General features: G+C 43.3%; 1 protein-coding gene across 1 annotated transcript in view; it reads left to right on the top strand.

The window, feature by feature from the left end:
• Positions 1-27,997, top strand: part of LOC129697689 (dynein axonemal heavy chain 8-like) — a 474,747-nt gene that overhangs the window by 90,786 nt on the left and 355,964 nt on the right. Inside the window, exons 16-20 of the mRNA XM_055636398.1 lie at positions 6,372-6,452; positions 8,068-8,184; positions 13,740-13,859; positions 24,919-25,093; positions 27,869-27,984. Coding sequence (XP_055492373.1) covers positions 6,372-6,452; positions 8,068-8,184; positions 13,740-13,859; positions 24,919-25,093; positions 27,869-27,984 — 609 coding nt within the window. The remainder of the gene's footprint in view (positions 1-6,371; positions 6,453-8,067; positions 8,185-13,739; positions 13,860-24,918; positions 25,094-27,868; positions 27,985-27,997) is intronic.

Raw genomic sequence — 27,997 nt, forward strand, 5'->3', positions numbered from 1 at the left:
TGTTGAACTCAACAAATGGATTTTCCCCTTGGACAGCAAGTTCCTTTCCAACCCAAGGAAGTGCCCTTGCCCATACTCACTGCAGTATGACCTTTGGGACCCATGCACATGGTTGTAGGGAATAGTATATATCCTCCTCAATGCGCTGGACCCAAAAATCACACTTCTTTTCATTTCTCCATCTTGAACAGACTGCTTTATCATGGTGCTGTGATCAATATTCTCATCTCCTCTCCAATCTCTTCTTCGCAGTCAACAAGAACTTCATACCACCTATTTGTAATTTCATTTTATGTAGTCTAGATAATTCCTGAATTAAGATATTAATTTTAAATTAAGAGTTAGATAGATCTCTAGGGGCTAGTGGAATCAAGGGATATGGGGGAAAAGGCAGGCATGGGTTATTGATTGCGGATGATCAGCCATGATCACAATGAATGGCGGTGCTGGCTCGAAGGGCCAAATGGCCTACTCCTGAACCTATTTTCTTTGCTCCTATGTTTCTAATGGTAATTACACAGTTTTCACTTGATTTTAATTTAATGTAAATTAATTCAATTCTGATATTTATTTAATATACAACGGCAGCAACTTCCTGGCCTACTTCACCTAATTCCCTAACTCATTAAACTCCCAAGTGAGGGAAGAAACAGAAAAGGCTGGATATATTCGGGCAACCTTTGTTAAAAATGAAAGGGTGAAGGATCTTCAATTTGAAACATTTCTTTTCCCAGAGATGCTTCCTAAATTATTGGCATTTTCTGTTTATAATTTCAAATGTTTATCATCAACGTCATTTCAATTTCAGTCTTTAGGATTTATACTCTGTGAAATTGGACTTTACAAAAGGGTTTTGTATTCGCAAAACCCGTCTGCATTTATGGTATTTGGGATGTTTTTTTCTCACACCAGGAGCTAACTCTTCAGTTCAAAGACCATCCCTCAGAACTGGAAAAGAGAGAAAACAAGTATGTTTTATGTTGCTGAGATGACAAGGAGAGAATAGAGGGAATGTGCATGATATGGTGCCGTGAAGTTATTTTCTCACTTTCCCGGTTCTGATGAAGGGTCTTTAATTCTAAATTTTAAGTTTTTCTTTCCACAGATGCTCCCTAATCTTCTGTTTCAGAATACAGGACACAATGAAAAGGAGTAGGCCACTAAGCTCCTCAAGCCTAACCGGCCATTCAATTTGATCATGACTGATCTTTGCTGGCCTTAACGCCTCTTCTGTGTCAGTTCCCCATATCCCTCAATTCCATGATCTTTCAAATATTTATATTTCTCCCGTTTAAATATATCTAATGATCTGTCTTCCACCATTCTTGGGCTTGGAGAATTCTAGGGATTTATTAGCCTCCAACAGAAGAAATGTCTACATACCTCAGTTTTCAAAATGACCCCTTATTTTGAGCTATGTCCCTCTTGTTCATTTTGATAGGAGCTATAGGCCATTCCCATTCAAGTTTGTTCATCATCTTTCATAAGTGATAAGGACCCTTACAGAATTAGGCCATAAAATCGAATTAAGCCATTCAAGTCTATTCTGCCGTTCAATCATGGGATGATCTATCTGCCTTTTACTCTGACACCCCCCATCTGTCAAAAACCTGACTAGACCTTCTTGCCTTCAGATTCACCCCCATAATCCCATTCCTTTTGGAACCCGTTTACCTTGAGGCTACGACCTTCCTTACTATCCCGCAATTCAACTTGCACCAGCATTCTATTTTGTAAAGTCTATTTCAAACCCCACCCCCCATATCCTTTTCGGAGAGTACAATTATCTCCCCATTTAGTTAAAATATTCCTATGTCCGTTTTTTTCTATGCCAGCTACCAAAATGCATCACTCCACACTTTACTACATGGTATTCCATCTGCCACTTCTTTGCCCGTTCTACCAACCTGTACAAGTCCTTCTGGGGAGAGTCCCTGCTTTCCCTACATTACTTGCCCCTCTATCTATCTTTGTATCAACTGCAAGCTTGACCACAAAGCCTTCAATTCCTCATTCAAATCATTAATATACAACGTGAAGTGTAGCAGCCCCAGCAGAACTAAACTAGTCACTGGCGGCTACCAGAAAAAAAGCACAGTTTATTGCCACTCTTTGTCTTCTGCCATCCAAACAACCTACTATCCATGCTGGTATCTTCCCTCTACTACCATGGGTTCTCATCTTCTGTAGCAGCCTTGTACCTTATCAAAGGCCTTCTGAAAATCCAGGTAAACAACATTCACTAACTATTCCAATGGTGAAGAAATGTCAATGCCTTTAAGATCTTATATGTTTGAATAAGTCCCCCTTCATTCTTCTAAACTGCAATACCAACTGAAACTGTCCAATGCCTCTTAATAGAACATCCCCCTATACCTGGAATTAGCCTGGTGAATCTCTTATGGATTTCTGGCAATGCAACCACAGGGTATATCCTTGTTAAAGTTAACAGGCCCAAAGCTGGACATAGTTTTACATGTGTGGCCTCACTTCCCAGCACAAAGTAACAAAACTTCCTATTCTTAAGCTCTAAACTCGTTGTCATGAAGGAGACCTGCTGTTTACCTTCTTCACTATTGCTAGACCTGCCTGCTAACATTTTGTGATTCATGCACTAGAATACCTAGATTCCTCTGAACCTAACTCATCTGCTGCCTCTCTCCATTTAGCTATTAATCCACCTTTTCATTTCATCTTACTGATCACCTCACACTTCCCCACATCAAACTCCCAGGTGTTTGTCCAATCGCTCAAACTATCTGCATCTTTTCACAGAGTATTTTCTGTTTTTATTTCAGTGGAACTACAATGATTATGTATATTTTGGCAAACTCATGCCACAAGTACTTTGGTGGCTGCCAGTTTGATGATTGGAAATATTTTAGTCATAGAGTGATACAGTGTGGAAACAGGCTCTTCAGCCCAATTTGCCAACACCGGCCAACAATGTCCCAGCTACACCATTTCCACCTGCCTGCGTTTGGTCCCATATCCCTCTAAACCTGTCCTATCCATGTACCTGTCTAACTGTTTCTTAAATGTTGGGGTAGCCCCAGCGTCAACTACCTCCTCTGGCAGCTTGTTCCATACACCCACCACACGTTGTGTGAAAAAGTTGCCCCTCAGATTCCTATTAAATCTTTTCCCCTTCACCTTAAATCTACGTCCTCTGGTCCTCGATTCCCCTACTCTTGGCAAGAGACTATGTGCATCTACCCTATCTATTCCTCTCATGATTTTATACATGATTTTGAATAATTCCTGCAGAGCTGAAGGAATACTGAGGCACTGCTTGGAAGAGTGGTCATGGCTGGGAGAGAGGTCCTTGTGGCTGTCTCTAAGGATTATATTAAACTAGTGTCTTTCCTGTTACTCTTCAGAAGTTGATCCTGGCTGCTGCACTCAACTTGCTGAAGTCTACCATCAAATCTATTACGGCCAGATTTCAAACGATCAAGTCCTTGAACTAACCTACACAACCTTAACCCTACCTCAACAACATGGCCCACCTCTTGCACTACTCTGGACGTTTTTTTCTAATTCTATGTTGGCACTAATGTTTCTTTGTCAGTTCAGTTTCAATTCAGTTTAGTTTATTGCCATGTGTACCAAGGGGTACAGTGAAAAGCTTTTGTTGCGTGCTAACCAGTCAGTAGAAAGACAATACATGATTATAAGCCAGCCATTTACAGTGTATAGATACATGATAAGAGAATAACGTTTAGTGCAAGGTGTAAAGTCAGCAAAGTCTGATCAAAGATAGTCCGAGGGTCACCAATGAGGTAGTTCAGCACTGCTTTTTTTGCACTCTTCTTTCCTTGAGAATCTTATGTATAATTATGCACAATTTGTGTTTTTTTTTGTTTTTGTCTGAGTCTATGTGCTGCTTGCTGTGCAAGCTATTTTATTTGTACGTCTGGCATTTGACAATAAGCTTGAACTTGCATTTAAATTACTCTTTAGTTTAATAGTCTTTTTTCCATTTCCCAAGTTGTGGCCATGAGAAAAACATGAATCTGGATCTGATATTTGGATGGATATTGGTCTTTTTTTAAATTAATCAAGCATATAACTAGTTAGTCTGGAGTGGAGAAACATAAAGATTGGTACGGCGGTGTTCATGAGTGTGAGGATTGAACCAATCCTTTATGAATCTGTCTTTGAGAGCTCTGGCAGAACAGGAACCCGGAGACCATGCTTTTCTCTTCTAGTTCCTGCTTCTATTTGCTGTATGTAGCGTGATCTAAGTGATGGTTTAAGGTTTTTTCCTCTTTAGGGACTCATGGAACTTGAAGTAGACTTATTTAATCAGACGACACAAAGCGCTGGCGCAATTTAGTGGGTTAGGCAGCACCCCCGGAGAACATGGATAGGTGACGTTTTGCGTCGGGTCCCTTCTTTCTTCAACCTGGGGGGGGGGAGAGCAGGAAAAGAAACTGGAAGAGAGGAACGGCGGTTGAAAGCGTGGCAGGTAATAGGTGAACACGGGCGAGGGAGGCTTCTGATCGGTACATGGTTGGACAAAAGGCCAGAGAGAGAAAAACAGGTGAGCCCATCCATGTTCTCCAGAGATGCTACCTGACCTGCTGAGTTACTTCAGCACTTTGCTTCTTTTTTTTGTAAACCAGCATTCACAGTTCCTTACTTCTACTTAATCTGGTATTTAGAATAATTGCTCCAGTATAACATTTGTAGCAGCAAGATCATGCTGAACATTTGTGAGATGACCCATGTGGTTTTATTACTCTCTTTTCAGCTATTACTGTGAAGCTGTGGGCGGGCTCTGGATTGGGATTATATGTTACATTTAGTGAGGGTTATATCTCTTGTCATGGACTGCCTTTAACTGGGTATTTTGTTTGGGATAAAGGACTGACAGAGAATAGAAGATGCATGATTATTGAATATATTCTCTCAGGTGGTTGCTAACCATTCTACATTAAAAGAGTAAAATCTCTGGATTACAGCAAATGTCAGCATGGTTGTAGCAAGCAAGTAAGGCTGTGACATCCTGACATGTAAAGCCAGATAATAAGGGCATAATCTTGAGATCTTAATCTGCTTTATATTTCTCCACTGTAGAAAATCATAATAATTTCTTGGACAGCACATTGCTTTCCAAACTGAGAGATTCAATCAATGTTAACTGTTACTGAAATAAATATGGCATAAATATGGAAGGAAATAACTATCTTAGGACAGTTGCTTTGGAAAATCAAATTGGAAAAGGTGAAATGCTGCCTGAATGGAATCATCAGAATGGTGCCTTATTTGATGATCTTCCAGATCTCCCTCATCTGGTGGTTTCTCCTTTTTCGCATTGTTTTGTTTGCTATTATCAATAGCTTTTTATTCTGAAAGACAGACCACCCATTCTTGGTATAGGAAGGAACTACAGGTGCTGGTTTAAACCGAAGATAGACACAAAATGATGGAGTAACTTAGTGGAACAGGCAGCATCTCTGGAGTGAAAGAATGGGTGACGTTTTGGGTCGAGACCCTTCTTTAGACGGAAAGTTACGGGAAAGGGAAACGAGAGATATAAAGGATGATGTAGAGAGATATAGAACAATGAATGAAAGGTATGCCAGAAAGTAACGATGATAAAGGAAACAGGCCATTGTTAGCTGTTTGTTGGGTGAAAACGAGAAGCTGGTGCAACTTGGGCGGGGGACAGATGAAGAGAGAGGGAATGCCGGGGTTACTTGAAGTTAAATAAATCAATATTCATACCATTGGGCTGTAAATTGCCCAAGCAAAATATGAGATGCTGTTCTTGGGTCGAAAGACTGAAGATCAAAACATCACCCATTCCTCCAGAGATGCTGCCTGTCCCGCTGAGTTACTCCAGCATTTTGTGTCTATCTTTGGTGTAAACCAGCTTTCTGCAGTTTCTTCCTGCCCATTCTTAGAGCTAGGTTATTTGAGTTAAAGCGGCAAAAGTACTCTCTCCGGGCAAACAAATTGAACTTTAAAGAATCTTGGAGAAAGGGATTTTGGCAATTAGACAAAGGAGGTCAACACGAAATGCCAAACTCTCATCTGCATACATGGATTCTGCCATCCATTTTGCATTCCTGCAGCACATGCGTATCCTTAACCAAATATTATTATCACACTACCAGGTCTGCAGGGTACAGTTGCAAAATGGCTTCATATTGTGCAAACCACATTTTAGGCCTTTATCTTCAAAATAACTTGGTTATTGCATTTTAATTTTTCTGGGTACTTAAATTCACAAATGTCAGTGGATTTAGTAGCTATGTGACACATTCTGCATCATTATTCTACTCAACTTAATTAGTATTGATTATTTGATATACATCTGCTTTTACTTTTAAAGTTTTATTTTTGTTTATTCCCACACTCAGCATTATCTGCACTTATTTGAGAGGGTGTGCCAAGGAATCCCCTCCGAATTTGTAATGTTGATAGCACCTAAAATCAGAAAGGTGAGTGGTAAATTAGAGGTAAACTATATAATCAGATTACATAGAAACATAGAAAAATGATCAGCCATGATCATATTGTATGGCGGTCTGGCTCGAAGGGCTGAATGGCCTACTCCTCCACCTATTTTTCTTTGTTTCTATATATATTTTTTTTTAGTTCTTAGGTACGGAAGGTAGCAAAGAATTGTATACTTCGTCTGACAGAATCTGTTACTGCCTGTTAGTTACTCATCATGACCATAATACTGTATAATGGACCAACAGTGGAGTTATTTTTATATGTGAGGGGATCGTTTTATCACAGAATTAAAATGTATGGTATGCAGTTCATTTTATATGTTTATGTTTTCAATTAATCTTCAACTTTTAGTAAATCAAAATAAATGTTATTAAAGTGACAACATTCATTTTATATTCATTGATAGATGTGACCCATACTACAATTGAAGAGTTCAGCTACAAATCTAGTTTATATTTCATTGAGATTGGAAGATTCAGCACTAGTTTAATCAATGATGTTAGGTTTGGGTCTATTATTGGTGTACTGAGGTACAGTGAAAAGCTTTGTTTTACATGCTATAAATCAAATCAGACAATCTACATTACTAAAAGTCTAATCTTGACCACTTCATGTTAAACTGTATATTGATTTTAGAAAAAACGCTGCCACATATGGCTGTGATTTTTGGCCATCTTACTCCGAGTCCCTCTCCGCTGGTCAGGACAAGAGGATTTTTCCCATCGATGAAAAATAAAAGACTCATTAATGTTTTAAAAATGTTGCGATTCTCTCTCCTGAAGGCCACACCCCTTTCGGAGTGACTATAAAACTCGGAAGTGTGGAGGTGCCTCAGTTCTCTGCAAGATGGGGGAGCAACGGGGAAGGAGAGGCCATGACTCTCTGTCTTTAGTTGCCTTGCACCAAATTATATGAAACTGCATTTGAATTTGGTGGCCTTGCACCCTGCTTGAATTTGGTGGCCTTTTGATGGTATGAAACTGCAGTTGAATTTGGTGGCCTTGCACCCTGCTTGAAGAGGCATTTCATGGAATAGCCATGAGTCAACTGCCAGCCCACCAGCCTTGAGTGAGTGAGCTGCCAGCACACCAGGCTTGAGTGACTGAGCCGCCAGCCCAAGAATCCATTCGGCCCACAATGTCCATACTAGGCCTCTGGAAACCAGTCCCTTCAGCCCACAACACCCATACTAGCACTACAGAAAGCCCCCCCCCCCCCCCTCCCACTGGCCAGCAATATTGGAATTGGTGGAGAGGTGGAATATTGCATTGGGTGACCAGCCCTCCTGTGTGATGCTGGGTCCCAACGGGTCCCACAGAATATATATATAACGGGGAGAAGAAAGAATAATCAGGATGGGAAAAGTCTTTGGAAGGCAGCGTGGTGTAGATAGAGTGAATGGTGGCAAGATGCGACTTGACACTGAGTATTTTGAGCTTTTCCTGTTCTAATTGCTATCTTTAATATTTTGCTTTAGATGTTATGTTTGGGCAAAGTTTAATGTGTAGTGTGCATATTATGTGATAAAATAGTAGTAAACCAGGTTAAGAACTTTTCATATTTTCATATTCAATCTCCACTGTTTCTTTCTTTTAGATTGAGTTTGTTCTGAGACATGGTGTCACTTTTCTGAACTGGTCATCCATAACACTCCAAACATTCTTCTCTGATATTGATGAGGCTATAGATGATTTGCTTACACTATTAGCGACAGTAAGTAGGTTTCTCTCAAACTTAAATTAGTTAAATAACAGTAGTGGATAATATTGTATTTCATTTCGGTAATCAGTGACGACACATTTCAGAAGGATCCATGGAAAGTCAGAAGAAATACAATCTGCATTTGGTTAGTCATAAAGTCATACAGTGTGGAAACAGCTCCCCGGACCAACTTGCCCACTCTGGCCAACATGTCCCAGCTATACTGGCCCCACCTGCCCGATTTTGGTCCATATCCCTCTAAACTTGTCCTATCCATGTACCTGTCTGACTGTTTCTTAAATGTTGGCATAGTCCCAGCCTCAACTACCTCCTCTGGCAGCTTGTTCCATACACCTACAGTAAACAGTTGTTTCACCATGGACACCCTTTTTCCATTTTCTCCAATTCATCCCCAATGCTCCTTCTCTACTTTGTGTGGTCATGGGCCAGAGATTCTCAGGTGATGTTGCATTTTTCCAAGGATATTTTAGCATGCCATCCAATCAAATCAGGTAACACTTTACATAAATACAATAAAGCCAAACTCAAGTGATTGGCTTCATGGAAGGAAGCAGAGGGTGATGGTGGAAGGTTGGTTCTTGGACTGGAGGCCTGTGACTAGTGGTGTGCCTCGGGATTCGGTGCTGGGCCTGTTACTGTTTGTTATCTATAACAATGATTAGAGGAGAACATACAGGGCAAGATTAGCAAGTTTGCAGATGATACAAAAGTTTGTGATTTTGCAGATAGTGAAGATGGTTGTGAAAAGTTGCAGCAGGATCTGGATTCGGTTGGCCAGGTGGGCTGAAGAATGGTTGATGGAATTTAATACAGAGAAGTACGAGGTGTTGCATTTTGGGAAGTCTAACATGGCCAGGGCCTACACAGTGAATGGTAGGGCTCTGGGTAGTGTTGTAGATCAGAGGGATCTTGGAGTGCAGGTGCACAGTTCCTTGAAGGTGGTGTCGCAGGCACATAAGGTGGTCAGAAAGGCATTTGGCACATTGGCCTTCATCAGTCAGAATATTGAGTATAGAAGTTGGGAGGTCATGTTGCAGTTGTCACAGAGTCTCTTGCCCAGAGTGGACGAATAGAGGATAGAGGACATGGGTTTAAGGTGAATGAAAAAATATTTAATGGGAATCTGAGGGGTAACTTTTTCACACAGAGGGTGGTGGGTGTATAGTACAAACCACCAGAGGAGGTAGTTGAGGCTGGGAATATCCCAACATTTAAGAAACAGTTAGACAGGTACATGGATGGGACAGGTTTGGAAGGATACGGGCCAAACGCAGGCAGGTGGGACTAGTGTAGCTGGGACATTGTTGGTCGGTATGGGCATGTTGGGCCGAAGGGCCTGTTTCCACACTGTATCACTCTATGACTACGATTCTAAATACAATAGGTAGAGCTAAGGTAAAGGTGCAGAGTGAAGAATATTGGTTTCAGCATTGTAACGCAACAGTGCCAGAGTCAAAGTCCAATGTTTGCAATGAGGTCAAGGGTAATCGGACTGTACCCAAGCTATGAGAGACCCTCCAGAAGCCTGATAACAGAGGGGAAGAAGCTGTGTGAGTCTGGTTGTGCATGCTTTCAAGCTTCTGAATCTTCTGCCCAATAAGAGGGAGGAGAAGAAGGAATGACCTACTGGGTTTGTGCAATCTGTCTTTATAGCTAATACCCCATAATCCAGGCAGCATTGTGATAAACCTCTTCGTCCTCTCCAAAACATCCACATCCTTCCTGTAATGTGGCGACCAGAACTGTACGCAATACTCCAAATGTGGCCGAACCAAAGCCCGATAAAACTGCGTCATAACCTCCTGACTCTTCATGCCCCGACCAATAAAGTCAAGTAGATGGTGTACACCTTATTTACCATTCTATCTTCTTGTCTTGCCCCTTTCAGGGAGCTATGGATCTGATCCCCTCATCAGCAACGCAAATCCTCCCTCTCGATCACATCTGAAACATGAAAACCCTGGAATATTCAGCTGCTTGTCGTACCCCCCTCGCAACCAAGTCTCCTTCATGGCCATAATATCCTAGTCCCAAGCACTGATTCTCCTGGCATTGAAATAAATGCTCTTCAACCCATCAGCTTCACCATATTCCTAACTCCCCCTAATAACTCTGCAAGACCTCATTCTTCTTTCTACATATTATTTGTGCAAATGTGCGCAACAGCTTCTTGCTACTCCCCATCCCCCTTGAGAATGTTCTGCAGACAATTTGTGACATGCTGGCGTCCAGTAATACAATCCTGGAGTCTTGTTTACTGCCACAGAATCTCCTGTCTGTCCCCCTAACTAACGGACTTCCTATCTGAAGAAGGGTCTTGACCCAAAACGTCGCCTATTCCTTTCCTCCAGATATGCTGTCTGACCCGTTGAGTTACTCCAGCTTTTTGCGTCTACCTTCAGTTTAAACTAGCATCTGCAGTTCTTTCCTATACATTCCTTTCACTATGGAGTCTAACTTTCTCTGCTGTATGAAAGACCTGACGGCTGCTGGAGAGCAGGCAGGTGGGACTAGTGTAGTGACTGTTCATCCCCTCAACACTGACCAAAAAGATATACCTATTTTGGAGGGGAATTACGCCAGCCGTTCCCTGCTCTCCCCGCCTACTACCTTTCCTGTACCTTCTCTATAACTCCTATCAATGACATTCTCACACCCCTGGACGAGCCTGGGATTGTTTGAGAGGGAGAGATGTTTCAGATTTATTAATGTTAAGTAAAAATACAGATGCATGAGGGATGAACTGTCTGTAGTTGATTGGAAGGGGACCCTAGCACGAAAGTCAGTGGAGCAGCAATGGCAGGAGTTTCTGGATGCAGGATCTTTTCATCCCAAAGAGGAGGAAACATACCAAGGGGGAATGAAGCCACCATGGCTGACAAAAGGAAGTCAAAGGCATTATTAAAGCAAATGAAATGGCATATAACATGGCAAATATTAGTGGACAACTTGAGGGTTGGGGAGGTTTTAAAACCATCAGAAGGCATCTAATAAAGTAATAAGGGGAGAAAAGATGATAGATGAAGGTAGGCTAGCCAATAATATATATTTTTAAAAAGGATACCAAAAGCTTTTACACATATATAGAGTGAAAAAGAAGCAAGAGTTGTCATTGGACCGCTGGGAAATTATGCTGGAGAAGTAGCAATGCCGAACCAAGAAATGGTGGATGAACTGAATATGTTATTTGCATCAGTCATCACAGTGGAATATGCCAGAGAGTCAGGGAGGAGAAGCGAGTGCAGTCGCTATTACTGAGGAGTAGGTGCTTGGGAAACTGAAAGGTCTGAAGGTGGATGTCACCTGGTCAAAATGGACTACACGCCAGGGTTCTGAAGAAGGTGGCTGTAGAGATTTAGAAGTGATCTTTCAAGATTCGCCAGGGTCACTAATGGTTGCAGAGGTCTGGAAAATCACAAATGTAACTTCACTGTTTAAGAAGGGAGTGAAGCAAAAGACAGGAAATTATAGGCCAGTCTTAATATGTAACATAACATAGTCTGTCTTCTGTGGTTGGTAACATTTTAGAATCCATTATTAAGGATGAAGTTTTGGGGTACTTAGACGCATATGATCAAATAGGCCAAAGTCAGTATATTTTTGTTAGCGGGAGATCCTGCCTTGACAAATTTTGAGATTTTTGAGGCGAGACCAAGCAGGGCAGACAAAGGTGATGGCACTGGCGATTGTCGCGGCCATTAAAGCCACGCCGGGTGATGCAAGGAGCCATTCCAAGCCGCGCGGGGCGGTGCTGTAAGGCCCCGCTCCAGGAGCTCTTCGGATCGGGCGGTGTTTGCGGGAGCCTTGGATTTCGAGCAGTTGCAGCCTCTTGAGGTCGGGCTAACAGGGCTCCACCACGTTACCCGCTATGCTAACAAGACGCCCATGGTATAGAGGTAAGCCCCCGGTCTTCCGAGGCCGCTCCTCATGGATACGACAACGGACTGTCCAAGGTCGGGTCTCCCGTGCAAACCAGCCTCCTCCCCACCCCACCCCCCCCCCCCCCCCCCACACTACCCCATTAACCATACTAAAAACATAGACAAAAAATAAGCAGCCAACGGGCTGCAATTAAGGACTAGTCGCTTTTTGATGCCTTTGATGTGCCACATGTCTGCTAACTCCTTAGAGGCCCATCGGGAAGTAGAAATACAATAGCCTTGGAAGCACATTACCATCCATCAATTCAGGCAAAACAGCCAACCCATTGATATCTGATTCTCTCGTGTACAATAGCTTAGTGATAAATTACTTTCTTCCAATCTACCTCATTGCAGTTTCGCACTTTTTTACCTGCACTTTCTCGGTAGCTGTAACACTATACACTCTGTTTAATTCCTCTTTTGCAGGACCTGATATACTTACGTACTGGATAGCACACAAAATGAGTTTTTTAACTGTTTCTTGGTAGATGCAACAATAATATACCAAAACCATTCATTCACATTACAAACATTTTGCACTTTAGCTGTGGTTTTGTTGCTAATCACCTTAAAGTTCAATGGTTATCAGCTCCACTGCCTTGAGAGAGAATATTCCTCATTTACCACATGAAAATAATTTGTGTTAAATACTTCTGTTAAAATATCCTCATCTTTTTGTTTCCTCTAAAGAGAATAATTTCAGCTTCTTTGATATTTCCACATAAATTAACTTTTCACATCCTTAAAGCAATCTATTCCATTTCCTCTTTACTATACCTGAGACCACAATGTACCTCCTGCTCAGAATTGTGCATTGCGCTCCAACTAGGCTCGGGCAGTAATTAGATTTTCATTTTGTATTCTTGGTTCAATTATGTCAGCCTGAGATCAATTTGCAGTTATTCTCAATGTATTTTGCCAAACTTTAATGCACAACCAATTCCCTGTTTATGCAACCCTTATACCAGGGGTGGGCAACCTTGTTCTGCATAGGAGCCAGGACCCATGTCTGTGAGCAGATGGCGGGCCACATCTATCACCATAGTTAATAAATAATTAATGATAGTTTGAAAAAATCATAACAAAAATGTAACAAAAAACCAATAACCCTCGTGACATATTATAACTAAAGTGCAACACTGTGGCCGGAGCGGAATTCCTCACCGACCCCGCTGATGCTTCACATTCGCCCAGCCCAGTCCGCCCGTCCGCCGCTGGGCTCCCGAGAAAATCGCTCCAGCACCGCCTCGCCGAAGCTGCTCTCAGCCCGCTGCAGTTTCACACATGTGGGGGCGCTTTCACTCTGGGTGGTCGGGAGCATGGAAGAGGGGGTGGGAGGGTACGGACGGAGAGAGAGAGTGGGTCGATAGGCGTTGTGATATGAATCGGCTGTGTGTGTGTGTGTGTGTGAGAACTACTCTCGGATAAGTGTGTGTGTGTGTGTTTTGTGTTACGCCTGCGGGCCGGATGATTTTGGGTTATGGGCCGGATCCGGCCTGTGAGCCTAGGTTGCCGACCCCTGCCTTGTACCATTTGGTTTATTTTGTTTCTTTTCCAACCAAGCATATTGATGAACAATCAATGGTTTGATAAAATAATAAAACTGACATTTATTGTTTTCAGCTAGAAGATTTGGTGGAGATGCAAATAGACAGTACATTGAATGAAATAGCATCAAAAATTATTATCGAACTACCAGAAGATCATACGCTGACTCTGGAAGAAATTGTTAAGTATAATGAGGTAATATCCTTAATTAATTATTACAACATAATTTAATTCAAACTAGAGTTTAGTAAGTATTTGGCTTGATCACCATAAATGAAATTTTGATGAACACAAACTGTTTTTGTGTTCATGAAAAAAAACTTGATTTGATAAATAGACTGATTTGATACATTTTAGGCAATATTCCAGGTATGTTTATTTATTTCCTCATATTACAGTCCCGCCATCCCGGAGATTAACCTCGTGAACCTACACTGCACTCCCTCAATAGCAAGAATGTCCTTCCTCAAAACTGCACACAATACTCCAGATGTGGTCTCACCAGGGCCCTGTACAACTGCAGAAGGACCTCGTTACTCCTATACTCAAATCCTCTAGTTTTGAAGGCCAACATGCCATTAGCTTTCTTCACTGCCTGCTGCACCTGCATGTTTACTTTCAGTGACTGGTGTACAAGGCCACCCAGGTCTCGTTGCACTTTCCTTTTTCCTAATCTAACGCCATTGAGACAATAATCTGCCTTCTTATTTTTGCCGCCAATGTGGATAACCTCACATTTATCTACATTATATTACATCTGCCATGCATCTGCCCACTCACTCAACCTGTCCAAGTCACCCTGAAACCACCTAGCATTCTCTTCACAGTTCACATTGCCACCCAGCTTTGTGTCATCTGCAAATTTGCTCGTGTTACTTTTAATTCCGTCATCTAAATCATTAATATATATTGTAAATAGTTGCGGTCCCAGCACCGAGCCTTGCGGCACTCCACTTGCCACTGCCTGCCATTCTGACAGGGACCCGTTTATTCCTACTCTTTGTTTCCTGTCTGCCAACCAATTCTCTATCCATGACACACGCCGTGCCTGCTATTCGAATATACATACCTGCATCTGCTGCCGGCCTACATTCGTCTGCATCTCTCAGACGCCTCCTTTGCTGACCTCAGGGCCTTCGGGAGGCGCGCCGATGCGCTGTGGATGGCGCGCCCTGATGACGTCGTCAGCGCGCTGGCCGTCAGCAGCGACAGGGTCGCGCTGAGGCCGACGTGCTCTTATGACGTCAACGCGCTGGCCGTCTTCCATACACCGGGAGGAACATAATTAAAGGTGCCTCTCAAAACATTGGACTTCGTGCTTCCTTTTGAGACCCACGAACCACACTACTGCCTTATAGCTGTGTTTAAATTTCAGATTTCCAATGTTTGCAGTTTTTTAAAATTCCCCTAATGCATATTTCCCCATAAGTTGTTACAATGCCTTAATAAATGACCTTCAACATCTGGAGACTCACTATTGATTAGAAGAGTAATGAATTTGTCATGTAAATATTGTGCAGCTCACAAGCTAGGTATTCTGAGGCACATAATTTACCTCCTGACATGCCAATGGACTTTTCACCATCTGTATTTAAAACATCTGTCACATAATGGAATATTCTTCACAAATGTCTTTAATATTATCCACCAGACCAATTTCATGCCACTTTTTTGCCTTTCAGACATTTCTTAAGAATGCTCCTCAATCCCCTGCACTTATCCATGGATACATACATAGAAAATGGGTGCAGGAGGAGGCCATTCGGCCCTTCGAGCCTGCCCGCCATTCATTGTGATCATGGCTGATCATCTACAATCAGTAACCTGTGCCTGCCTTTCCCCATATCCCTTGATTATGCTAACCCCTAGAGCTCTATCAAACTCCCTTTTATATCCATCTAGTGAATATCATCTCCACTGCCTTCTGGCAGAGAATTCCGCAAATTCACAACTCTGGGAGAAAAGTGTTTTTTTTGTTTTTTTTTCTCATCTCAGTTTTAAATGGCCTCCCCCCTTTATTCTTAGACTGTGGCCCCTGGTTCTGGACTCTCCCAACATTGGGAACATTTTTCCTGCATCTAACTTGTCCAGTCCTTTTATAATTTTATATGTTTCTATAAGATCCCCTCTCATCCTACTAAATTCCAGTGAATACAAGCCTAGTCTTTTCAATCTTTCCTCGTATTACAGTCCCGCCATCCCGGAGATTAACCTCGTGAACCTACACTGCACTACCTCAATAGCAAGAATGTCCTTCCTCAAAACTGCACACAATACTCCAGATGTGGTCTCACCAGGGCCCAGTACAACTGCAGAAGGACCTCTTTACTCCTATACTCAAATCCTCCAGTTTTGAAGGCCAACATGCCATTAGCTTTCTTCACTGCCTGCTGCACCTGCATGTTTACTTTCAGTGACTGGTGTACAAGGCCACCCAGGTCTCGTTGCACTTTCCTTTTTCCTAATCTAACGCCATTGAGATAATAATCTGCCTCCTTGTTTTTGCCGCCAAAGTGGATACCCTCACATTTATCTACATTATATTACATCTGCCATGCATCTGCCCACTCACTCAACCTGTCCAAGTCACCCTGCAACCACCTAGCATTCTCTTCGCAGTTCACATTGCCACCCAGCTTTGTGTCATCTGCAAATTTGCTGGTGTTACTTTTAATTCCATCATCTAAATCATTAATATATACTGTAAATAGTTGCGGTCCCAGCACCGAGCCTTGCGGCACTCCACTTGCCACTGCATGCCATTCTGACAGGAACCCGTTTATTCCTACTCTTTGTTTCCTGTCTGCTAACCAATTCTCTATCCATGTCAATACCCTACCCCCAATACTATGCGCTCTAATTTTGCCCACTAATCTCCTGTGTGGGACTTTATCAAAGGCTTTCTGGAAGTCCAGATACACTACATCCACTGGCTCTCCTTCATCCATTTTACTTGTCACTTCCTCAAAAAATTCCAGAAGATTAGTCAAGCAGCATTTCCCCTTCATGAATCCATGCTGACTTGGACCAATCCTTTTACTGTTATCCCAATGCGCTGTTATTACTTCTTTAATAATTGTCGGCAGCAGCTTCCCCACCACCGATGTCTGGCTAAATGGTCTATAATTTCACGTTTTCTCTCTCTCTCTCGCTCCTTTCTTAGCTACTTTTCAATCCACAGGAACTGATCCTGAATCTATAGAACATTGGAAAATGATGACGAATGCGTCCACGATTTCTAGAGCTACCACCTTGAGTACCCTGAGATGCAGACCATCAGGCCCTGGGGATTCATCATTCTACCCAATACAATTTCTTGCCTAATGCAATTTTTTTCAGTTCTTCTGTATCCCTCGATCCTCTGTCCTCTAGTACATCTGTGAGATTGTTTGGCTTCCTTAGTGAAGACGGAACCAAAGTACCTGTTCAACTCTTCTGCCATTTCCTTGTTCCCCATAATAAATTCACCTGTTTCTGCCTTCAAGGGACCCACATTAGTTTTTACTAATCTTTTTCTCTTGACATATGTCAAGATGCTTTTAGTATTTCTTTATATTCTTGGCGAGCTTACCTTCATACTTTGTTTAAGAAGGCACTGCAGATGCTGGAAAAGGTCTGAAGAAGGGTTTTGACCTGAAATGTTGCCTATTTCCTTCGCTCCATAGATGCTGCCTCACTCGCTGAGTTTCTCCAGCATTTTTATTTACCTTCATACTTCATACTTCATCTTTTCACCCCTTATTGGCCTTTTTGTTACCTTCTGATGCTCTTTGAAAGTTTCCCAATCCTCTGGGATCCCACTACTCTTTGCTATGTTATACATCTTCTCTTTAAATTTATTTTATAGTCTCTAACTTCCCTTGTCAGCCACGGTTGCCTCTTACTCCCCTTAGAATCTTTCTTCCTCTTTGGAATGAAATGATCCTGCATCTTCCGGATTATGCCCAGAAATTCCTGCCATTGTGTTCCACAGTCATTCCTGCTGGGATCCTTTTCCGGTCGACCTTGGCCAGCTCCTCTCTCATGCCTTCATTTGTTCAACTGCAACTCCCCTTTGTTCAACTGCAACACTGACACTTCTGATTTAACCTTCCTCTCAAATTACAGATTAAAACATCATATTATGATCACTACCTAGCGGTTCCTTTATCTTGAGTTCTGCTGCAGGTTTGACAAGCTGAAACGTAGCCCTGGTACCCCCTCTGCCCCATCCCAACCAACACAGCCAGACCCCAGTCTGCAAAGACTGGACCCTTCTACACCCACTCCTCCCCAATCGCAACTACACACCCACTTAAAGCAAGACTCAAGTATGAAAAGACTGGACCTTTTTCCCACCTACCCCTCTCCAATCACCACCTAACACCCAATGACAGCCTGACAGCAAAAAGATTGCAGCCTTGTCCACTGCCCATGCCCTCCGTGCTGCACAACATCACTTCTCCATCATCACCAATAAAAATAGAGGTGGAGATGCTGTTCCGGAAAAAAGCCGGACAATGTTTCCCCCTCTACCCTCAAGCTCTGTGCCGAACAACTGGCACCGGTCTACACAGACATTTTCATCCAGTCCCTGCAAACCTGTACTGTCCCTGCCTGCTTCAAAGTCTCCACTATTATCCCTGAACCCAAAAAGGCAAGGATTACTAGTCTTAATGACTGCAGGCCTGTCGCACTGACCTCTGTAGTCATGAAGACCCTTGAAAGACTTGTGTTGGCCAAGCTGAAAAATATCACAAACCCCCTGCTGGACCCTCTGCAGTTTGCATATCGGGCCAATAGATCTGTGGATGATGCAGTCAACCTAGGCCTGCACTTCATCCTCCAGCACCTAGACCACCAGGGGACCTATGCGAGAATTTTGGTTGTTGATTTTAGCTCTGCATTCAACACCATTGTGCCAGAGCTACTACAATCCAAACTCTCCCAGTTGACTGTGCCTGAACCTCTCTGTCGGCGGATCACCAACTTCCTGACAGACAGGAAGCAGCATGTGAGGCTGGGAAAGCACATCTCGGACCCACTGATCCTTAGCATAGGAGCATTGCAAGGCAGCGTACTCTCCCCTCTCCTCTACTCTCTCTACACCAACAACTGCAACTCCACTGACTCCTCTGTCAAGCTTTTCAAGTTTGCGGACGACACAACCCTGATTGGACTGATCCAGGATGGGGAGGAATCTGCCTACAGACAGGAAGTTACATGGCTGGCGTCCTGGTGCCTTCGTAACAACCTGGAGCTCGATGCTCTAAAGACGGTGGAATTGATTGTAGACTTTAGGAGAGCTCCCCTTCCCCTCACCCCACTCACCATCAACAACACCACAGTCACATCTGTGGAGTCTTTTAAGTTCCGGGGAACCATCATCTCCAAGAACCTGAAATGGGGGGTCACCATTGACTCCACAGTCAAAAAGGCACAACAAAGGATATACTTCCTGTGGCTGCTGAGGAAGCACAATCTGTCACAGGCAATGATGGTCCAATTCTATACGGCCATCATAGAGTCTGTTATCACCTTCTCCATCATGGTCTGGTTTGGCTCAGCCACCAAGCACGACATCCGGAGGCTGCAGCAAATCGTTTGATCAGCTGAGAAGGTTATTGGCTGCAACCTTCCCTCCATTGACGAACTGTACACTGCAAGGGCCAGGAAGCGAGCGGGCAAGATCATCGCTGACCTCTCTCACCCTGGCCACAAACTCTTTGAATCACTTCCCTCTTGAAGCGACTCCGGACTGTCAAAGCCGCCACACACAGACATAAAAACAGCTTTTTTCCCCCACGAGTAGCAGCTCTGCTCAATATCCAAAAATCTGTAGCCTCCTTTTGCTCTGGTATTTTATTTAATTCACATGTTTAATCAATAATGTTTTATTATTAATGTTTAATGTTTTATGTAATTCCTAACTGTCATTGTATGTCATGTTGTCGGAGCACCAAGGCAAATTCCTTGTATGTGAATACTTGGCCAATAAAAGTATTCATTCATTCATTCCTCTTAACAAATCTGGTTCATTAGACAACACTAAATCCAGAATTGCCTTCTCTTTGCTTGGCTCCAATACAAGCATCGGAGGCACTCTACAAACTCCCTTTCTTGGGATCTGGAACCAACCTGATTTTCCCAGTCTACCTGCAAATCTCCCATAACCACAATGGCATTACCTTCGTTCCATGTCAATTTTAACTCCTGCTGCAACTTGCACCCTATATCCAGGCTACTGTTTGGGGGCCTGTAGATAATACCCATTAGTGTCTTCTTACCTTTACTATTGCTCAGTTCTATCCACAGCGACTCTACATCGTCAGTCCCTATGTCCCCCTCACAAGGGATGAAGGGATCCCTCACCAACAGAGCTACCCCTCCTCCTCTGCCCACCTGCCTGTCCTTTCTATAGGATGTATAACCCTGAATATTCAGTTCCCGGTCCCGATCCTCCTGCAGCCACGTCTCTGTAATCCCCACAATGTCATATCTACCAACCTCTAACTCAGCTTCAAGCTCATCCACTTTACTTCTTATAGTTTGCGCATTCATATAGACTACTTTTAATCCATTACTCACTTCGCCTTTCACATTGATTCCTATTTCACTTGGCCATACTCTCCTATCCCTTCGTGAGCTTTCTGACCCGTTAATTCTGGTGTCTTTCTTAACTTTTCCTATACTCTCTTTCCCTTTAACTCCATCCTTGTATTTCCAATTTGTCTCCTCTCCCCTACTATTTAGTTTAAACCCACCCATGTAGCAGTGGCAAACCTGCCTGCCAGAATACTGGTTCCCCCGCCTGTTAAGGTGCAACCCGTCCCTTTTGTATAATTCACTCTTACCCCAAAACAGATCCCAGTGGTCTAAGAATCTAAATCCCTGCCCCCAGCAACAGTTCCTCAGCCACACATTCAGAACCCCTATCTCCCTGTTCCTGCCCTCATCAGCACAAGGAACTGGAAGTTAACATGAGATCACCACCCTGGAGGTCCTACTTTTCAGCCTTCTTCCGAGCTCTCTAAAGAAATGCTGCAGAATGTCTTCTTTTTCCCAACGTCATTTGTGCCGACAATCAGTCCATGACGTCCTGGATCCTGGCACCAGGGAAACAACACACCATCCTTGAATCCCGCCTGTTGCCTGAGAAACCCCAGTCTGTACCTCTCACGATGGAGTCTCCGAATACCACGGCTCTGCCTGACGTCTGTCTCTTCGGTTTTGCTTCAGCGCCACGTTTTGACCCGGAGACCTGACTGCCGCTCAGACTGGCAGTGTCCTCTGTCCCGACAGCTTCCTCGAGGGTGAACCTGTTTTCAAGAGGTACAACCCTCGGGGTCTCCTGTACTCCGAGCTTCCTTCCCTTCCTCATCATCACCCACCTTCTCTCTGCCTGTACCTTCAGTATGAGGATTTCGCTGTAGGTCCCGTCCAGGAAACTCTCGTTTTCCGGATGATCCTGAGGTCATCCAGTTCCCTTTCCAGTGCCCCAACACGGTCCACCAGGAGCTGAACCTGGACACACTTTCCACAGTTGTAGCAGCCGGAGGCACCATCAGTGTCCCTGACCTCCCACATCCTGCAAGCATCACACTGAATCAGCTGACCTGTCATTTCTTCACTGCGTCTCATCCTCTGTATTGTACTTCCGGTGGCGCTGGTGCCAGCAGCCTCCACCTACAGCCCGGTATCTTTTTGTTTTTTTGTTTATTTAGTTATGAAAAAGTGTATTTCTTTGTGTTTTTTTTTGTGTTTTTATGTGGGGGAAGAGGGCACGGTGCGGGGGATACCGTACTTCAGCCGCTTCCTGGTGAGGACGCGACTATTATTCGAGTCGCGTCCTCGCCCCCCCCCCCCCCTCCCCCCACAGCGGCCTACCTGCCTGGATTGGCGCGGCCTTTCCTGCCGGGATCGACCGGAGCTCCAGCAGCGGCGGGACAGCGCTGGAACATCGCGGGGCTGGCGATGCCTTACCGGGGGTCGCCGTCTGGAGCCCGGAGTGCTGGACCTGCTGCCGACATCATGGAGCTGCGGTTTGCGGAGCTCCCAACGCGGGCGGCACTGATCAACAACGCGGGGTCCTGTGACTCTGCCCGGCTTGGCCTGCGGACTCAGGAGCTGCAGACTCCGGCAGGAGGAGGATGCTCACCGTCGGGGATCGTCGGGGATCGGCGTCGGCGTTCCACCAGCCCGGCGTGAGGGCCTGAACATCGGGCCACCCGGGGCGGCGACTGCGGGTGCTCGGAAGGCCCCGACCACGGATGAACACGGAGGGGAGGCTGGCTGGACTATGGTGCCATCCTCACCTTGGTGCCATTTATGTTATGTTGTGTCGTGGACTTTCTGTGTTTGTGCTTTTTTTTACATTTTAATTCAATTTCAATTTTATTTTTAATATGTTTTATTATTTATTTATTATTTATTTTTATTATTTCTTTGTGATTTTTTTATGATACTGCCTGTAAGGGAAATTCATTTTGTTGTCTCAAATTGAGACAATGACAATAAATTTGAATACAATACAATACAATACAATCCTCTCCAACTAGTCTCCTCACCTCAGCCTCCTCGCCGAAGACTCTCGAGCCAAAGACTCGCACTTTTCTCACAAGGCACTTCCCTCGACAAGGCTGGTCCCCGACAGGCCGCACCCCTAGAGCAAACCTTGCTTATATTAGCTAATAAATTGACTAATTCGCTAACTTACCGATTTGCTAATTAAATTCCTCAGCCAATCCCCGCACTCACTCCTTCACCTGCCGCTCCTCTGCTGACCTTGATGGTATGTGTTGCAGGCGGATCCCCAACGTTTTTTTTAATCTCCCGCTCATATAATTCACTGGGATTTAGAAGCATGAGCGGGGATCTTAAAGAAACATATTAAAAGGATTGGACAGGCTAGATGTTGGGGGAGTTCAGAACCAAGGATCACAGTTTAGGAATAAGTGGTAGGCCATTTAGGACTGAGATGAGGAAAAACTTGTTCACCCAGAGAGTTGTGAATCTGTGGAATTCTCTGCCACAGAAGGCAGTGGAGGCCAATTCACTGGATTTTTTCAAGAGAGATTTAATTTAGCTCTTTGGGCTAAAGGGATATTGGGGAAAAAAGCAGGAACGGCCACTTATTTTAGATGATCAACCATGATCATATTGAATGGCAATGCTGGCTCGAAGGGCCGAATGGCCTACTCCTACATCTATTTTGCTATGTTTCTATGTTTCTTACTAGAATGTAACTTCTGCAAGCTTATGCCTAATACTGTCAGAGTTCACCTTGCCCCAGTTGAGAATTTTAACTTGTGGCCCAGCACTGTCCTTATCCACAACTATTTTAAAGCTAATAGAACTGTGATCATTGGTCCCAAAATGTTTTGAGGGAATTCAAAGTATTTGTATTTCCGAAAAGTAGGTCAAGCTTTGTTCTCTCCCTTGGAGGGCCCTACACATTGTCTGGAAAACGTTCCTGAACACACTTGACAAATTCCACCCCACCTGAGCTCTTGGCAGTATGTTTATCTGGCAAACCATTTGTGTGGAGAACATGGTGTGGAGAATTGCCGGCTACTGATAACTTCCATATTGGAATAAATGATGTTATCATTCAATTCCAGAAGTACTTGGGAGTTCAGTAACCAGATTGGTAAATGTAGGCAAAGCAATAAACGCTGGAACTAGTCAGATCAGGGAGCAGTGATCTTTCTTTAGAACTTCCATTGCTCATGTTGTCACCGTATGGTGCAAGAGGGTGTAGAAGATGGAGGGACGGGTTCAATGTTCTCAACACCTCTTTCAAAGTTTAGGAATAGTTGCAAACATTATTTTGAAAGAACCTTTTTACATAAACCCACGGAACATATTAAACAACTTAATATTAATTGATGAGATCGGACTACGGTTGTGCAGGTTGGTTTAAGAACCTGATTTCAGTAGGAAAATAGCTGTCCCTGAAGATGATGGTGTGGAGATTCAGGGCAGAGTCTGCCACTCTCAGCAGTCTCTTGCCTTCATGTGCATTGGAATTGTTTTTCCCAGGCCATGATGCAAATAGTTAGGACACTTTCTATAGTGAAGTTCAAGTTTGTTACCGATTTGGAGTTATACCATGTCTCTCTAAACTTTTAAGAAGTAGTGGCACTGGCTTGCCTTCCTCATAATTACAACTCTGTGCTGGGCGGTTGCTGCTGGGACGCAAGTCGGGGTCTGATCAACCCCGGCTGGGTCGCCTGGGTGAGGGTGTCTGATATTGCGTGACCTGAAACACCCGATGACCCCAGGTCACATCACGGAGGATGCGTCCCAGCGCATCTAGAAGATGTATCTTTCACACTGTACTGGGCGCAAGACTGGAATTTAGAAGGATGAGAGGGTATTTTATAGAAACATATAAAATTATCACGGGATTGGATGCACTAGATGCAGGAAACATGTTCCCGATGCTGAGTCCAGATCCAGGGCCCACAGTTTAAAAATAAGGGGGAGGCCATTTAGAACAAAGATGAGAAAAAACTTCTTCACACAGTGTTGTGAATTTGTGGAATCCTCTGCCTCAGAAGGCATTGGAGGCGGATTCACGGGATGCATTCAAGAGAGAGTTAGATAGAGCTCTTGGGGCTAGTGGAATCAAGGGGTATAGGGAGAGGGCGGGAATGGGGTACTGATTGCGGATGATCAGCCATGATTGAAGGGCCGAATGGCCTATTCCTGCACCTATTGTCTATGTATCTAAGACAGATCATTGGAGATGTTAACACCTAGGAATTTGAAGCTGCAAACCATCAGCCATGATTATATTGAATGGAGATGCTAGCTCGAAGGGCCGAATGGCCTACTCCTGCACCTATTTTCTATGTTTCTATTTCCACCACTGATCATACATTAAAAACTGGCATGCGATCTCCTGACTTCCCCTTTCTGCAATCAATGACTAGTCCCTTGCCTTCTATCTGGTGATGCTGCCTGTCTCGCTGAGTTACTCCAGCAATTTGTGTCTATCTTCGATTTAAATCAGCATTTGCCGTTCCTTCCTACACATTAGTCCCTTGATCTTGTTTACTATGAGTGGAAGGTTATTGTTGCACCACTATTCAACCATGTGTTCTATACCCCTCCTGCATGTTGATACATCACCACCAGTGATGAAACCAACCACGCTGGGGTATTGGCAAACACTTATCCATCAATTGCTTCACATTTCTAAACTTTGAAAAAAGGTATAAAAAGTATTTGTTACTTGTCATGTCATACTGTAATGCTTCACCAATATTAGGTTTACTCAGTGTGTGTGTATGTGTGTATTCTGCAGGTTTGTACCAAGGAATGGGCAGAGATTCTCTCTCCAAAAGCCAGAAGCATTGAAATAATTGTGGAGAAATTAGTTGACATATTTGCAAATATCACCGAAAGAATTAAAGAAAGTTCAAAAGCTGCTGTTGTACCAGGTATGGAACATTGATTTTGATACAGTGTCTCAAACCTGTCTAGTTGGAAATCGGTGTAAAATGGCAAACTATAATGTGGCAAAGAATAATAAGCTGAGAGAAAATATCGGGTAGAAATTAGGATGCAATGTCTTTGACATGCACATGTATTCAGGTTCATTTTGATACACTGGAATTGATCAGACGAAAGCCAGAGCAATAAACAGTGGCCGCAGGGAATGGGGATATGTCCTGTTGGGACCAGTTGATCAACCACTGTCTTTAAAATGTTATTTTTATTTTTTTCATAAAATGTGGACATTGTAGCGGCGCCTACTGGCGCTCGCAGGTATCGAACCCGGCGTTCGGAAGCCGCGGTCACGTGATTCGGGTGGGGCTGCTTGTTTTCGCGCGGTTTTGCTCAAAGATCCTATAGATCTTTGGTTTTGCTTTTGAGCGTTAGTTCAGCGCTGACTACCGATGTGGCCAGACGGGTCTAGAGAACCTGTGTACTGAAAACCAAACTTGATCCGTTTGAAACTTCAGTTGTCATTCTTGACCCCGCCAAAATATTCTAATTACTTCTCTACAGGCTGTCCCGTGGTTGCAAATAGATTCCGTTTTTATAAATATCCATGTTGATTTTGTTCATAAGTTGGAAAATACACAAAATTCACTTGATACCATATCTATACAGTGATTGGTGTTGATGAGGGCTAATTATCATGAATATTTATTTATTGTTTTCCTCTATATAGTTATTATAGCACTGAATCAGGATGACCCATACTCTGTGGTGTTTTGAATGGGCTGTGAGGTATCAGTGGCTGTTACAAAGTTTATTAGAGTGTCATTGCACAATTATTATCAGAGAGGTTAATAATAAGATTCATAAATTAATAATTGCCAATCTGAAACAAACCTGTTTATCTGTTTTTCTTTAGTTTGCCTCCCTCTTATCTCTGCAATAAATTTCCACCAATCCTGTATAGTCATATTTTGTGCAGTAACCTTTCATGTGGCACTTGTTGAACACTGTGCCATCATAAATGTCATAGAAACATAGACATAGAAACATAGAAATTAGGTGCAGGAGTAGGCCATTCGGCCCTTCGAGCCTGCACCGCCATTCAATATGATCATGGCTGATCATCCCACTCAGTATCCCGTACCTGCCTTCTCTCCATACCCCCTGATCCCCATAGCCACAAGGGCCACATCTAATTCCCTCTTAAATATAGCCAATGAACTGGCCTCAACTACCCTCTGTGGCAGAGAGTTCCAGAGATGTCAGGATATCCAGCTTCTGACTTGCTCTCGTTGCTACAATACATTTGCAACTTGTCCGTTTGAGCTCCTGATCAATGTTGAGCCTCAAGGATGTTGTATAAACTAGGCCACTAGAAGCATAATGGCCCAGAGGAATCTTAGGGTGAATAACCACACAGCACTGAAGGCAGCAAGACAGATTGATTAAAAATACACACCGTTATTTGCTGATGCAAAGGATACAAGCACAGGGCAATTATGTTTAAGTCACTGGTAAGAGCGCAGGATACAATATCTTGTAACTGGAAATATACAATAAAGTTAGGGCACAGGGGAGATTCACAAAATTATTTGATAGTGATGGAAAATACAGTAAAATAGTTATAGACATAGAAGACAGAGACATAGAAAATAGGTGCAGGAGGAGGCCATTCGGTCCTTCGAGCCAGCACAGTCATTCATTGTGATCATGGCTGATCGTCCCCAATCAATAACCCGTGCCTGCCTTCTCTCCATATCCCTTGACTACACTAGCCCCTAGAGCTCTATCTAACTCTCTTAAATCCATCCAGTGATTTGGCCTCCACTGCCCTCTGTGGCAGGGAATTCCATAAATTCACAACTCTCTAGGTGAAAACAGTTTTTTTCTCACCTCAGTCTTAAATGGCCTCCCCTTTATTCTAAGTGTGGCCCCTGGTTCTGGACTCGCCCAACATTGGGAACATTTTTCCTGCATCTAGCTTGTCCAGTCCTTTTATAATTTTATGTTTCGATAAAAGCCCCCCTCATCCTTCTAAACTCCAGAGAATACAAGCCTAGCCTTTTCAATCTTTCCTCATATGACAGTCCCGCCATCCCAGGGATCAATCTCGTGATCCTGCACTGCCTCAATCACAAGGATGTCCTTCCTCAAATTAGGAGACCAAAACTGTACACAGTACTCCAGATGTGGTCTCACCAGAGCCCTATACAACTGCAGAAGAAAGATGTTTTCTTTGGAACAGAGATTTCGATAAGGTTTCTTATGCAAGGCGTAGATAGAATGAATAAGACCTACTTCCTTTAACAGAGAGGTTAATAACTAAGAAACATATATTTACATCGATTTGTAGAAGGATTAGAGGAGATTTAAGAAGTACTGCGGGTCCTAAAGAATGAAGGAGGCAGTAAACTGCAATACAACTTCACATTATGTTTGAGAATTTGGTATGCTGTGACCTGTGTTAATTTTCATTTACATGTGCCTATGCTTTATCAGATGCCTATATCTATCCAGTTTAATAAGTAACTGATTATGATCCATTCTCACTCTTTGTCAATATAACTTGATTCTATTTTGTCCTTGCAACCCAGTGTTTTTAATTTTGCCAATTCTATTTCATGAAAATTCATTTTTTTCTTATTAATTAATTTCAAGCGATCAAAATTATATGTTTTGATAAAGAATCATAGATATCACCTGATTTCACTGCAGTTATATTAGTTACAACCTCCAGCCTCAACCATTCAGTCTTGTTTTCTTTAACACAGAACGTGGTAGACGTGTTGTATTTACAGAAGAACCTGAAGATGAAAAAGCGAGCTTCGTCTCCTCCTACAGTAATAAAGATGACAGTCAGGGCAAAAAGGATGATGAATTTGAGAGGGTACAATGTACTT

This window comes from Leucoraja erinacea, chromosome 5 (genome assembly GCF_028641065.1).
Source record: "Leucoraja erinacea ecotype New England chromosome 5, Leri_hhj_1, whole genome shotgun sequence".
NCBI lineage: Eukaryota > Metazoa > Chordata > Chondrichthyes > Rajiformes > Rajidae > Leucoraja > Leucoraja erinaceus.